We start from the raw sequence: 13659 nt of genomic DNA, 5'->3' as shown, positions 1-13659 counted from the left end.
GTGGCTAAGGTGTTGGACTGGGAGCTGGAAGATCTGGGTTCTAGTCCCCACTTGGCCATGGAAACCCACTGGGTGACTTTGGGCCAGTTACAGACTCAGCCCAACCTACCTCACAGGGTTGTTGTTGTGAGGATAAAACGGAGAGGAGGAGGATTATGTACGCTGCCTTAGGTTCCTTGGAGGAAAAAGGGCAGGATATAAATGTAATAAATAAATAAATAAATATAAAATGAGATTGTTTTATTATTTTACATTAAGCATTTTATACGTGTCATCATATTCAATATTTTGTATGTGATCATCAAGATCCTGAATTTTACTTAAAATGCAACATGAAAGGAGAGGTACTTATGGCATTTGACCCTGTTCACTTTTCTCTGCACTGGGTGCATTCCAGTATTGTGCACACTAATTGTGCACACTAATTTTTAAGGTTTTATCCTTAAAGTCATCGTAAAAATATCCTCGAGTCTGCTCTGTCATCCAGTACATGAAATAATGAGTTTAGGTTACAGGAAGGCAGATTTCAGTTAAACATCAGGAAAAACCTACAGCAGTCAGACAATGGAACCAACTGCCTAGGGAGGTGGTGGGCTCTCTATCGCTGGAGATAGTCAAGCAGAGACTGGACAGCCATCTGTGGCGATACCCACCTTTCCGTCCTTTAGGTATGTCTGAGTTTGTATGCCTAGCGAGTGCGGAATATTTGACCGAGTGGGTGTGGCTAGTGATGCTGTGAGAAAGGGAGAGGGAGGAGTATAAATAGTTTGGCTGAGGGGATTGTGAGTCCAGTCTTGTCTTATCTGATTCTGATTCTGATTCTTGTGGAGTGTCGGCTTGTGTTTCTTGAGAATGTTTGGTGTGTGAGGAGTGAGAAGAGATAGGATTTTAAGGGAGTTGGGATTGTTGTTTTAAATATAAAAATAAGCAGGTTTGATCTAAATTGAAATACCAAAGATCTGTTCAATTTCAGTAATCTTTACTTTGTGTTCTGTTACCACAAACCACGTGTCAGCTCAGATTTATTACCTGCTGTTTTTACACAGTGTAAAAACATTTACCAATACAACTGCAGTTCAGTACCTCAACAATAGAACCTATTTTTCAAAACCCTTTACCTTGTTCCCTCACATATAGGGGAAAAGTTCTGTTGTTTTTACCCTTTCCTCAGGCTTTTCAAGAGGTGGAGCTTGGCTTGAGAAGGGTGTGCTAGGTCGGTGTTGTCGCACCATTTGTCAGGGATACTTTCAACTGGATTTCTGCACTGAGCAGGGGGTTGGATTCAGTGGCCTAAATGGCCCCTTCCAACTCTATGATTCTATGATTTACAATATTTATGTCAATTTGATAATGAAGCATGTGGCAGATACGTATATTATTTTACTTCATGGAGCCCATAATCTTTCTAGACTAGAAGTCACTAGTACTGCTTTTGTTGTCTTTCAATCACTTCATAAGCACATTCCATGTAAGCATCTTCCTCCAAAATAGACCAAGCATTTCATCATCTGCTCCTTTGTCATGTTACTAACTATGAGAAGTTCTTTGTCTTTGTTGTTAGTCCAGATGCCAAGGTAGTTCACACACTGGCTGTCACAAAGAGCTGAATCTTTCCATAGTTGTCATCTATCTTAATCCATCATGGCTGGTAGAATGCAGTAGTTCCTTGGGCCTAACAGGAGCAGAGTTCACAAATCAGGCTCCTCCATATGATTGTGTTGGGTGAAGATAGCACCATATCTCCAGGAGTCTTAAGCTTCTGAAAGTCTGGCAAGTTGAATCAGTGCACTCAGCGCAATGGCAAATGCCTTGTCCTCTTTACAGAACTGAGACTACTATGGATAACAAGTATATGATTTAGGGGGAAGAGGTCTTAATATTGCAGAATGGTAAGACATTTGCTTTGAAATACCTTGAGACAAGGTTACGGTCTCTACCTGTATGATCTGAATAACTACATGGGCAAAGCGCAAGAGGAAAGTTACAGTTTGAAGCTTCAAGCTTTGACAAGCTCTTTTTTTTTCCCCTTTCTGGAAGCAACAGGAAGTTTGCTTTTAAAAGACATAGTTCAAGAAAGACCCTTTCAAAATAGATGTTCTGAATCTGCTTATCTCTCTGCTTGCCAAAAGAACTGAATTCTCTGTCTGCTCTTCCAAGCCCTGGAGATATATGCTGTGTCTGTTTTAATTTAAGATGAAAGCATGGTTACAATCTTGGTATTTTATTCTCTCTCTCTCTCCCCCCCCTCTCTGTTCCTTCCCCTTTTCTGAGGTTTCCTAGCTTTGCCCTCCCCAAAGAGCGATGGTTGCACAGCGATGAGGCCCGGACCTTTGGGGCAGAGAGGGACTAATGAAGGAAGACAGTTGCATTTGCAACATTAGTTTTTGCCTCCCTCTGAACGCTCTGCCTTTTCACGGTCCATTGATCAGGTCCTTGTTCTTCTTTCCACCTCTCCTTCAGTGCTGGTGCTGGGAGGACAGGGTGCTTTATTGCCATTGACATAATGCTTGACATGGCGGAGAACGAAGGTGTGGTAGACATATTTAACTGTGTGCGGGAGCTGCGTTCCCAGAGGGTCAACTTGGTGCAGACAGAGGTAGGTGTGAGAATGTTTCCCCCCTCTTTTATCCTTGCTTGCCTGCCTGTTTCCAAGAAAGAGCTCAGAACTAACAGATGGCTCTAGACAATTGAATAGAACAGAAGGCAATGGTATAAATATTATGGCTGCAATGTTTGGATGATCCACAAGATCATCTAGCCCATGCCTAGCCTATCTACCTACTCACCCTGAAAGGCAGGATGTCTTATGCCACTTCATACATTACAACTAAGATATGCCAAGTGTGCAAAAACCATATAAGGTATGATCACGGCAATCATGATTTGCAAACATGCATCACAATACAGATACCTGCTGAACGTACATTTAGTGGCAAACCTAGATTTGCCTCTACATATTAATGAATGAAATGTGCCTTATTTTAGAGATGGTAATTATGTCCTCAGAACACTGAACAATCACCAATGTAAAAACTAGGCAACGAATTTCGTAGGTATATTTCACAGAACTGAAGTCTGTGTCCATTTGGAATGGAGTGAGGGCCTGACTTGGCAGTTAAGCATGTAAAGCTGGAATTCGAGTTACATTTTGTAGAATGGAAAGTGCCAGGTACATAGATGGTGTTATAGGATAGATATCGATAGACAGGATCAGTTAAAATGCTGAAGATGGATTAAGGATCAAGAATGCATCACCTACAATGGATTGGTTCACACAACCCTAGGTTATTCTATTTCAAACCCATGGTAAAGCTGTGGCATATGCGGCTGCCATTTTGTATATTCAACCCCTGTTTGGAGGTTGTTGTGGCATAAGAACTGCTAAGTGTGGGCTATATGAAGATTAAACAATGCTCACACGACTCTCACATAACCCACACTCACTGAGTTCACATGATTTGACAGTCCCTAATTGGGGGCTGGATAGGCAAAGGGCACCCACAGGCACCATGGATTATCATGGGTTAAATAACCCATGATGAGCAGCACAGTGTCGTGCGAATCCATATCAATAAGTGATTCTTTCACCTATCCAAATGCCAATAAGCTATATACGTCTTCTTTAATATATCTATCCATTGCCCACATACTGACAGGTGTTTTCTCAGAGTTTAATTTTGGGTAGGAGAAAGCCCCTACCCTTTTTCACTCACATACACATGATCATAAAATGTAATACTTCTTTCACCCCTGTTGGAAGAAGAATTGTTTTGCTTTACTTATTGACGTGCGACATCTCAGAGGGGTTGTTGGGAATTCCTTTCTTAAAGTGGGATGTGTAAGATTGCTCTTGAAGGGATTGGCAATGATGAATGTTCAACTTCTTGCTGCATAGGAGCAATATGTCTTTGTTCATGATGCCATCCTGGAAGCATGCCTTTGTGGCAACACAGCCATCCCTGTTTGTGAATTCAGATCCATATATTACAACATCAGCAGACTGGATCCACAGACGAATTCCAGCCAAATAAAAGATGAATTCCAGGTAAAAACCAGTAACAGACGTCATATTTCATCATACATGGTGACTCATGTCTGTGTACAAATTAGTCTCACAATAGGATATTAAGGATTCTCACTAATATGTCATTTATTATCCCATATGTATTAAATACAAAAGAGATTGTACATATATTCAGTATTCAGCTTTCCCCACTGATCTGGAAATATGCAATCAGCAGGTGCAGTTAGCACGCTAGGAACAATAGTGGAAATCAAAAGCAGGTTAGGTTGAAAAGGCAGTAGCGAGGGGAAGGAGGCCATGGCATCAGTATTTGTGCCAGTGCATAGATGTGTATTTTTTCTGTGTTTCATTGAAATGGGGATGAGATGCCAGGAAGCCTTAGACCTAGATATGAACTTTGAGGGCTCATAAAGAAGAGCTGAACATTGTAAACTCTCAATTCCTTTCCCAGATTAGATTAAAATCCAGGTTTATCCCTCTCCCATGTTCTCAGCTGAAAATAATAGCTTTCTACAGCCAGAGGAAAATCCACATGCTCCTCTCCTAAACTGCATGAATTTCTCAATGGTAGGGATGGGTGAATATACAATATTTGTTTGTTGAGGCTCTCCAAATTCTTCCTTGAAGTTTATTTTGCCTTGTTGAGGTTCCTGAATGCCAGGATCTTTTCTTTCTTTTCTTTTTTAATTGGGGGAAAATGCATTTTTCAACTGGGAAAAAGGTGCATCCCCCCCCCCCACACACACACTTCATAGCCTAAAATGTGAAAATGCTGATTTGGGGGAATTTGTGTAATTGTGCAATTTTGGAATTACACATTTCTGTAAGTGTGCACTTTTGAATGTGAATGTAAGTGCGGGAAATTGTGAAAATTTCCAAGGAATTGCATTCCTGTTAAAACGGAAGGGAAGAGATTACCAATGATCTTCTTACTGCCAAGTCTAAAGGCCATTATTCCGTTCTTATTCTCCTTGATCTAACTGCAGCCTTTGACATGGTTGATCATGATCTTCTTTTAGATTCCCTTCATGACCTTGGATTTTGTGGCTCTGTCTATAACTGGTTTGCCTCCTATCTAGCGGGTCGCTCTTTCAGCATGTTGGCTAATGGCAGCTCGTCTTCTTCTTTTCCCCTTTCAGTAGGGGTTCCGCAAGGCTCGGTGCTTGGTCCGTTGTTGTTTTCTTTATACATGTTGCCCTTGGGTAATCTTATTCAATCCCATGGCCTCCAATATCATCTGTATGCCGATGATACACAATTATATCTTTCCTCTCCGGATCTTTCTCCTGATGTTCACGATCGTATCTCGGCATGTCTTTCAGATATCTCAGCTTGGTTGCTTCATCGTCGTTTGAAACTTAACATGGCAAAGACTGAATTGCTTGTTTTTCCTCCTAAACCTTCTCTTCATCTCTCATTCTCTCTTACTGTTAATAATGTTACACTTACTCCGGTCAAGGAAGCTCGTAGTCTTGGCTTTATATTTGATTCCTCGCTCGCCTTTATTCCTCATATTGAGGCAGTAGCTAAATCCTGTCATTTTTTCCCGTATAATAGTGCCAGGATTCGATCATTTTTGTCTGTCTCTTCTGCCAAGACTCTTGTTCGTGCATTGGTTATTTCTCGGTTGGACTACTGCAACCTTCTTCTCACCGCCCTTCCTTCTTCTCACATCAGTCCATTGGTTTCTGTTCACCACTCTGCTGCTAAGATCATCTTCTCGGCTTCGTCCATTTTCTTCTGCTGCCCCTTATGCCTGGAACGCTCTTCCAGAACATTTGAGAACTACAAGTTCAACCGCAGCTTTTAAAGCTCAGCTAAAAACTTTTCTTTTTCCTAAAGCTTTTAAAACTTGATTTTGTTCTGACTTTATACTGTTAGTTTTACCCTACCCAGTGCCTGTTTACCCTACCCTGTGCCTGTTTGCATTCTCTTCCCCTCCTTATTGTTTTATTATGATTTTATTAGAATGTAATCCTATGCGGCAGGGTCTTGCTATTTACTGTTTTACTCTGTACAGCACCATGTACATTGATGGTGCTATATAAATAAATAATAATAATAATAATAATAATAATAATAATAATAATAATGAGACCTTTCCCAGTGCAAACTTGATTTAAAGAAAAACCCATAATAAAATTGCACAACGCGGTTAAAAGCTTTGATTTAAATAAAAACCATTATAAAATTCCATAACACAGTTAAAAACAGATGATATTAGTAAATCACCAAGATTGTTGACCACTTCAAACTAAGAAGATGTGTTATAGCTCTTGATGTGGCAATACTGCAGCTTCTTGGCTGCCAGGGCAAAGTGGGCAGCTGAATATGTAATAAATAGTAATCGGAAATAAGTTCTATTACTAGATCCTGAGGTGTCCAATCTGAATATAACTGAATATTCGTGTTTGCATTTTGGGTTGCAAATGGGACAGATTTACATGATTTGTGAACTGGAACAAAATTTTCGTATGTCCGTAGTCAAAGCTAGCCAAGGATTAGAGAGGCTTTTAACCCACCAGAGAAGAGCTCTGGTACCTCTTCTTTCATAAAATAACACGGAGGTTATTTCTTTGCTTCGTTTGCAATTCTGTTTCTGTAGCAGATGTTTGCTCATCAAGTCTTCCCATATTGGGTTATTTCTGTTCATTTACAAGAGTGCTGAAAAGTCACAATCCTATGAATCGGAGAAAAAGGTGATCAAAGGGTGCACATTTTCTGCTACAAATTTTTAGAGCTAGCACTGAGGCAACATTTAGGTTCCATGGACATTTTCACTAATGTCTGCCTGGGGCTCTGAAACAAAATGTAACAACCTTTCTCACAGCAGTGAACAGAATGTTCTGCTTCCAATCACCAAATTGTTTCTAAATTCCATTCTGTTACTAAGATCACCTTGCCTTATCTAAAAATGGCCATTATCAAGGTAGAAGATGGACATATTTTCATTGATTTGGTTAGCGTGCCCCATGCTCAAACAGCCATTAACATTTTCTTCATAATAGAAGGATATATAGAACGTTGCAAGCAGTCATCAAGATCTGGATTTAGGGAAATGCAATGTACTACAAGAACTACTACAGCTTGTCATATATAATCATTCAGTTTGGTCTCTTCTAAGACCAAGCTGAATCTATCTAGTTTAGCCTTAGAAGAGAAGCGGGTTACAAAAGTTAGAAATGCACAAGTTTTGGGGATTTGATTGTATTCCAAAATGTTTTCCGCTCTCCCAGAATTAAGGATTAATCTGCTATGGGCATGCATCATAAACTCTGGAGCAGTCTGAACGATTCTTTGGACCACATTTTGACTTCCAAACTAGTGTGGTGTAGTGGTTAGTGTGTTGGACTAGGAGTTGGGAAATCTGGGTTCTAGTCCCCACTCAGCCATGAAGCTCACTGGGTAGTTTTGAGCCAGTCACTGACTCTCAGACCATCCTATCTTACAGGGTTTTTGTTATGAGGATAAAATGGAGAGGAGGAGGATTATGTTTGCCTCCTTGGGTTCCTTGGAGGAAAAAGGCAGAATATAAATGAAAAAAATAAATATAAATAAATAGTAGGTAGGAGGCCAAGGAGGAATAAACATTGGCCTTCAGCAATGATGCTATTGACCACCTCCCTTTTGTATCTGAGACCTTTGAAGTGGACAGTGGCAGCCATTAAAGACCCCTCAGTGGCATAGCTGGCAGGACCATTTGGGTTCACCAGCTGGAGTAGCACTGCAAGTAATCAAACATGGATAAAATGTAGTGCCTGATCTTTGAGAACATAGGTTGTAGGTGAAGATGGGTGAAGATGTCAGTTTTACTTTCTCACACATTCAGTTCCTACAAATACGAAGAATTTTGTAAATATACCTCACCTTGGGTTCCTCGGAGTAAAAATGGAAGGATATAAATGCAATAAATAATAATAAATAATAATTTTGCTTCACATGTGCCAGTGCTTCTGACACAGTGAGGGATGGATGTTTACTTTTTTCCCTTGGCACATTAAAGCCTTGCAGGCATCCAGGTTGTAAACATAGAATAGACCAGGATGTCCCAAGATAGGCATCTAGCTATTTCATGAATGGGCCTAGATTCATACAATTCTGGAAAGAGTTCTATCCCAGTTGGTGTTTCAGGCTAGGTTGCAATGGATGGAATTTGGCAGTATCTTTGTGGCAAAAATCCGCCTGCTCCCGTGAGGGCAGCAGTTGCCCCACACTACAGTTTTTCACCCCAACACTACACTTCCATGCCCTTTTTCCTTTCCCCTCACTGTGTTCATGGCAGCCGCCATTAATGCAGTGGGGGAAAATATACAGTTCCTCCAAGACTGGAAATGGCATACTTTCTCCCCACACAAACGCACTGATGGGGGCCTTAAATGCCCTATTAACAGGCTACCATTAGAATGGAGGGTAAAAATACATGATATTCCCAGCCTTGGGGAAATCACATTCCCCCCTGATTGGCTTGGAGAAGAGGGCAAAGCACGCAATTTCCCCAGCATGCCATTACCTGTCTCATTATGAATCTGCCTGGTTATGATCTGCAGGAGAGACCCTCTTGAGGACACCATTACCCGCAGTGGCCCATTTGTCAGGCATGTTCCAAAAGTCTTTCTCCTGTACTGCTGCCAAAGTATAGACTGTGGTCCCTCAGGAACTATGTTTGGCCTCCACTCTCTTTGCTCTTGAAACGGTGTGAAGACATTTAATTTAGCATTTTATTTTATGTAGTTAGTTCCATTTCCTTTCATTTATTATATTTCTATACTGCCCCATAGCTGAAGCTGTCTGGATAGATGATGATGATGATGATGATGATGATGATGATGATGATGATAGGAGGATGTAAAATTCTGGCTGGACTATATGGACAGACACAAAACAGCTGCAAAAATAATTCACCAACAACTGGCCATCAAATTCAACCTTATCAAACAACCTACACCATACTATACATACTCACCCGAAACAATCTTGGAAAATGCAGATCATAAAATATACTGGGACAGAACAATTCATACTGACACAACAATACCTTGCAACTGACCAGACATAACGATCATAGACAAAAAAGAAAAAAAAAACCACATACCTCATTGACATAACAATACCAAATGACAAACAGGTTGTTGAAAAGGAAAAGGTAAAGAGAGAAAAATATACACCACTGGCTATGAAAGTCAAAGAACTATGGCAACAGGAAAAGGTCACAATTATTCCGTTAGTCACATCAAAAAAAACTAGACAGAAAACCTTCAGAAACTGGGCCTACCAAAATACATCCACACCACCATCCAGAAAGCAGTTATAATTAAAACATGCTCAATTGTAAGGAAATTCCTGAATCTGTAAAAGACAGCATGAATTGGCAAAGCCCATCATGTTCATCTAGAAAAAATGCCATGAGTGAGAAAGAGATGATGATGATTGATGATGATGATACAAAGTATAAAAACATTTCATTCTCCAGCTTAGTCACAAATGCAATGTAAACACTGTAAAAATTTCTACAATCCATATAAAACCATCTAGTTTGCTAGAGATACTGATTTATTGTTCCTCTGTGCATCTGAATGGCCTCAGTTCAGGATGGGTCCTCTGTTTGCTATATAAAAAGATTTAGATTCCAGTCCCTGCATCTTAAAGAAACCCTATGCACATTAACTGAATGGCTGCAGGGATGGAGACAGGAGAGCAGGGTGACATTAATAAGTAGAGGTTTTCTTGTGTTTATAGCTAACAGAACAATCTGGGACTGTGGGCATGCTTGAGTGTTAGTTTATTAGATTAGTGGAAAAGAGACACTGATGAATCACTAAGAGGTCAAATGTCCATCCATTCTGATGATGCAGCTTATCATGTCCATCCTGGCAGGGGAATGTCATTATAATGGATTTCAGGTTGCACTTTTTGCCAGATTGCAGCCTGATGGGACTCCATCAAAGGGATTTAGCATTGTGGGAAAGTATTCTGGCCTAAATGATTGCTTTTTTTCTCCTTTTTTGTTGTTGAAGGGAACTTAAGCTAGATATAGAGCATCATCACATGGAAGAAAATTGTGTTTCCTTACCGTTGCTTCTCCGCATGTGCGTTTGTCCCTCATTACTTCCTCTTTTGAAAGAGGAAGTAAACAACGTGCAGGTGGCCCATTCAGAGGGCCATTTTGATCCTGCTGCTTCTCCTGCACACAGTAGGAATAGCAGCAACTTCCATCTTTAAAAATAAATCAGACTTCCTGGGGTGTTTCTTTGTCACATGACGAAGGCTAGAAGTGGTGGGAGGCGCGCAGGAGGCAGACGACATCATGAGAGCAACCCATGAAAATCCATGACTGCCCAGTAACGAACATGCACTAAAACGCTTGTCTGATGGAGCTCATAGTATACATCAAATTGCTGCTGAGATCACAGATTTAACGTATCCCACATATTTTGACAGTTCAAACTATTTTTATTCAGATTCTGATTTTAATGTTTGGACTCACCACAAATCTATTTAAAAGAGCAAATGAGTGTTATTCATTATAGTGTTGGTTTGATAAATTTCATGGTTATATGGAGGAAAACAGTTAAGCTACTAATATTGATATGATTTCATAGAAGGAACATGATGATATGACAAGTTTAAAAAATGATTGAAGGCATTGAGCATGCCCAGTTTTTGATGGGATTGCTTAGTAATGATGCCTCCCATTAGAAAGGCAAGTAGTCGAGAAAAAAACGAAAGGCAAAGCAGAATGAGCTTTTACCAGTCCCACATGCACACAGGCTATTAAGATAACAAAAGGAGGCCTCACCCTTCTTTGGTGAAGAAAAGGTAAAATGATTTTACTCACAACATTCTTGCATATAAAATGCGTAGAGTTTCAGAAAGAGTTTATTTACTCCATTTTTTGTGTTGCATTATATGTGCTTCCAGCAATGGTGGAGGACAGAGAGGGGTGGGTGGGAGTGGGGGAAAGGAAGAGGAGGAGCAAAATGATTAAATCACAGGAAATCATATTGTAGGTTTTAGAGATTCTGAGGCTAGCTGTAGCCAAAAATCCCATGAACTAACTAACTACAACACTGCCCCCTTCCAGTAACTTGCAGAAGAAATGATAATATTCCCAATGGTTGAGAGTGGGAGCTGATATAATCTGGTGTGCAGCAGACCAAGAATACAGAGTTTCCTCCCTCCAGGTATCATGTTAACAGGGTAGTATGAAGTGGAATATTCTAAAAAATCACACACACTGCTTTAGTTCTTTATGCTGGGGAAAATGGCTGGTAGTATATGAAATATGATTAGAGCACACACTGATAATAAAGGTTAAAATTTAAAGCTGAATCCAGAGAAGGCAAAATAATCGGCTGTCCCTGCAAACCATTGGCATCTCCCCACTGAGGGTTAATCAGATGCATAGGCTTGAAGCAGAAGGAGGGCATGATAGGATAGGATAGTGTTTCAAATTGTTCTAGAAGGACAAAGGAAGGAGGGTGAAGCTGGTTGTTTGCCTCTGTGCTGGCTTCCCTCCAGTTCATGCATTGGTTTTTGTTTTATGCATTCATGTGCTGCACATACTAGGCTGCCTAGGCACCGGGAAGCACGGTCCGCAGGCCTGGGAGTTCCTGAGTGTGAGTGCTGCAAATGTGAATTTCATATGGATTTGTAAAGTGGCTCCTTATCAAACAAAGAGCAGGACAGCTCGGCTCATTCCCAATCCAATCCAAATTCAGCCCCCTTCCAGGCATTGTGGAATACAACCTGTTTGTATCCCCACATGCAATCTCATGAAATAATGCTGTTGCTGCTTTTATTTGATTGTGTCGGAAGGTTTTGAAAGTCTCCAGCTGCAAAATGCCTGGTGGGGAGCAAACAGCAAGAGGGTCTTCCACAGTGGACTGCTGCTTCCCCCTCCCTCCCCAAGGTGTTTTCAGGGCTGCAGCCTCTTTAATTGCCCCTTGCAACATTAGTCCATTGAAATAGAAACTGGCAGAAACAAATTTCCCTGTAAATATGCTTATTTGTGGGGCAAACATCAACCCACTGCTGTATCCACCCCCCAGTTTAAAGGACCATCAGCTAAGGGTTTGTACTTTCCCCACCACCACTGCCAGGCATTTTTGGTGCTGCAGATTCTTTTGCCTGGTCTTGGAAGCTCTCTCTTGCCCAAGAAAATCCCTGCATGAACTGCCCCCCTCCCCTCCCATGACCTCTGACTGCTGAGAAACTCATGGATGGTAACATCTCCTCCCCACACACATGAGGGTAAGCTAAGGTTTCTACTTTGACTCATTTCAACTGTGCCAGAAAAGAACATTAGGGTTTCATAATATTCTATTCTTCTTGAGAACTACAATTCTCAGAGCCTAAGCCAGCCTTTATCTGGAATCACCATAGCTCAGGCAATATCAAGATGGCCTTTCACCATTACGTGTTACATGCATTTGTCTTGCTCATATTTTTCACGTTTCTTTGGCTCTCCGTATATCTTCTGCAGACAAGGCTATTCAACAGATACACATTCTTTCTATTTAAAACAACCAGTGTCGAAACAAGGATTGTGTTTCATTCAAATCTCCAGTTATAGGCACTCCTGCAAGTACTGGGAGCAGAGTTTTGGAGCAGAATTCTGAAGTAAGAAGATCCTATTCACCCCACCCCACCCCCACCCCACTTGTACCTGTATGAGCCCTGACCATAATTTGAAAAGATTTGAACGTTCAGTCTAACCACCATTAAAGAGAAGGGACCGAGGCAACGCTTATGTTTCATGCATGATGTTACATCTTTTGGGAGTCAAATACTAATCAACACCTGTTTCTGCCCTTGACTAAAGACCCTTAATATAGTTACACCACGAGTACGGCCAGAAGATTGCAGCATTGGACTCTTGCCAAGGAACCACGACAAGAATCGCTGCATGGATGTACTCCCCTTGGATCGGTGCCTCCCCTTCCTTATCTCCGTTGATGGGGAATCAAGCAACTACATTAACGCTGCACTTATGGATGTAAGTAAAACTCATACCTAGAACTCATTTTCCTCTCTATAGCCAAATAGAAAATGGACAGCCAAGTACTGCCTGTCTATCACATTTGGAACATCAGAAGTTGCCTTATACGAAATCAGAACATTGTTCCATTTAGCTCAGTATTGTCGACATTGATTGGCAGTGACTCTAAGGTCGGGATATTCGAGGAATCTGTCCAAGTGAGGGATGGAATTGTAATTGTTCAGTGGCATTTGATCCCTGGTGGACTCAGTGGAAATATTCTGGTTGACTCTTCCTTTTACCCCATACAGAGGTTTAGTTCTCACTCATGCGGCCTTGACTCTACCACATCAGGCTAGGCTCACATGATTGAATGTGTCCTTATTAAGAACAGTCCCTGCACTCAGAAATCAAGCCTCTCAGGAAGAACTTAAACCCATCTCCCTGATATGCTTGTTTTCTATGTGGAGGGATTTTTTTTGTGTTATCTAAACTCCCTGTTATAGACTGAAGCCCAGACAGCTTTACTACTACAGTGAGAACTAGGGCAGAAATTCTGTGTAGACTAGAATGGTGCACTGACCACAAGATTTGTCTCAGAACCTGATTTGGTGCTTGGACTGATTTGGAGGCAGCCCACTTAGACTCGAACCAAGCT

At 41.0% G+C, this 13659-nt stretch overlaps 1 protein-coding gene across 1 annotated transcript in view; it reads left to right on the top strand.

Annotated features, from left to right (window-relative positions):
• The window catches only part of PTPRT (protein tyrosine phosphatase receptor type T), a 733605-nt gene that overhangs the window by 705296 nt on the left and 14650 nt on the right, over positions 1–13659 (top strand). Inside the window, exons 26-28 of the mRNA XM_063145462.1 lie at positions 2461–2596; positions 3896–4045; positions 12846–13019. Coding sequence (XP_063001532.1) covers positions 2461–2596; positions 3896–4045; positions 12846–13019 — 460 coding nt within the window. The remainder of the gene's footprint in view (positions 1–2460; positions 2597–3895; positions 4046–12845; positions 13020–13659) is intronic.

This window comes from Elgaria multicarinata, chromosome 1 (assembly GCF_023053635.1).
Source record: "Elgaria multicarinata webbii isolate HBS135686 ecotype San Diego chromosome 1, rElgMul1.1.pri, whole genome shotgun sequence".
Taxonomy (NCBI): domain Eukaryota; kingdom Metazoa; phylum Chordata; class Lepidosauria; order Squamata; family Anguidae; genus Elgaria; species Elgaria multicarinata.
Note: the sequence above shows the minus strand (reverse complement) of the source record. Positions and strands in the feature narration are given on the sequence as shown.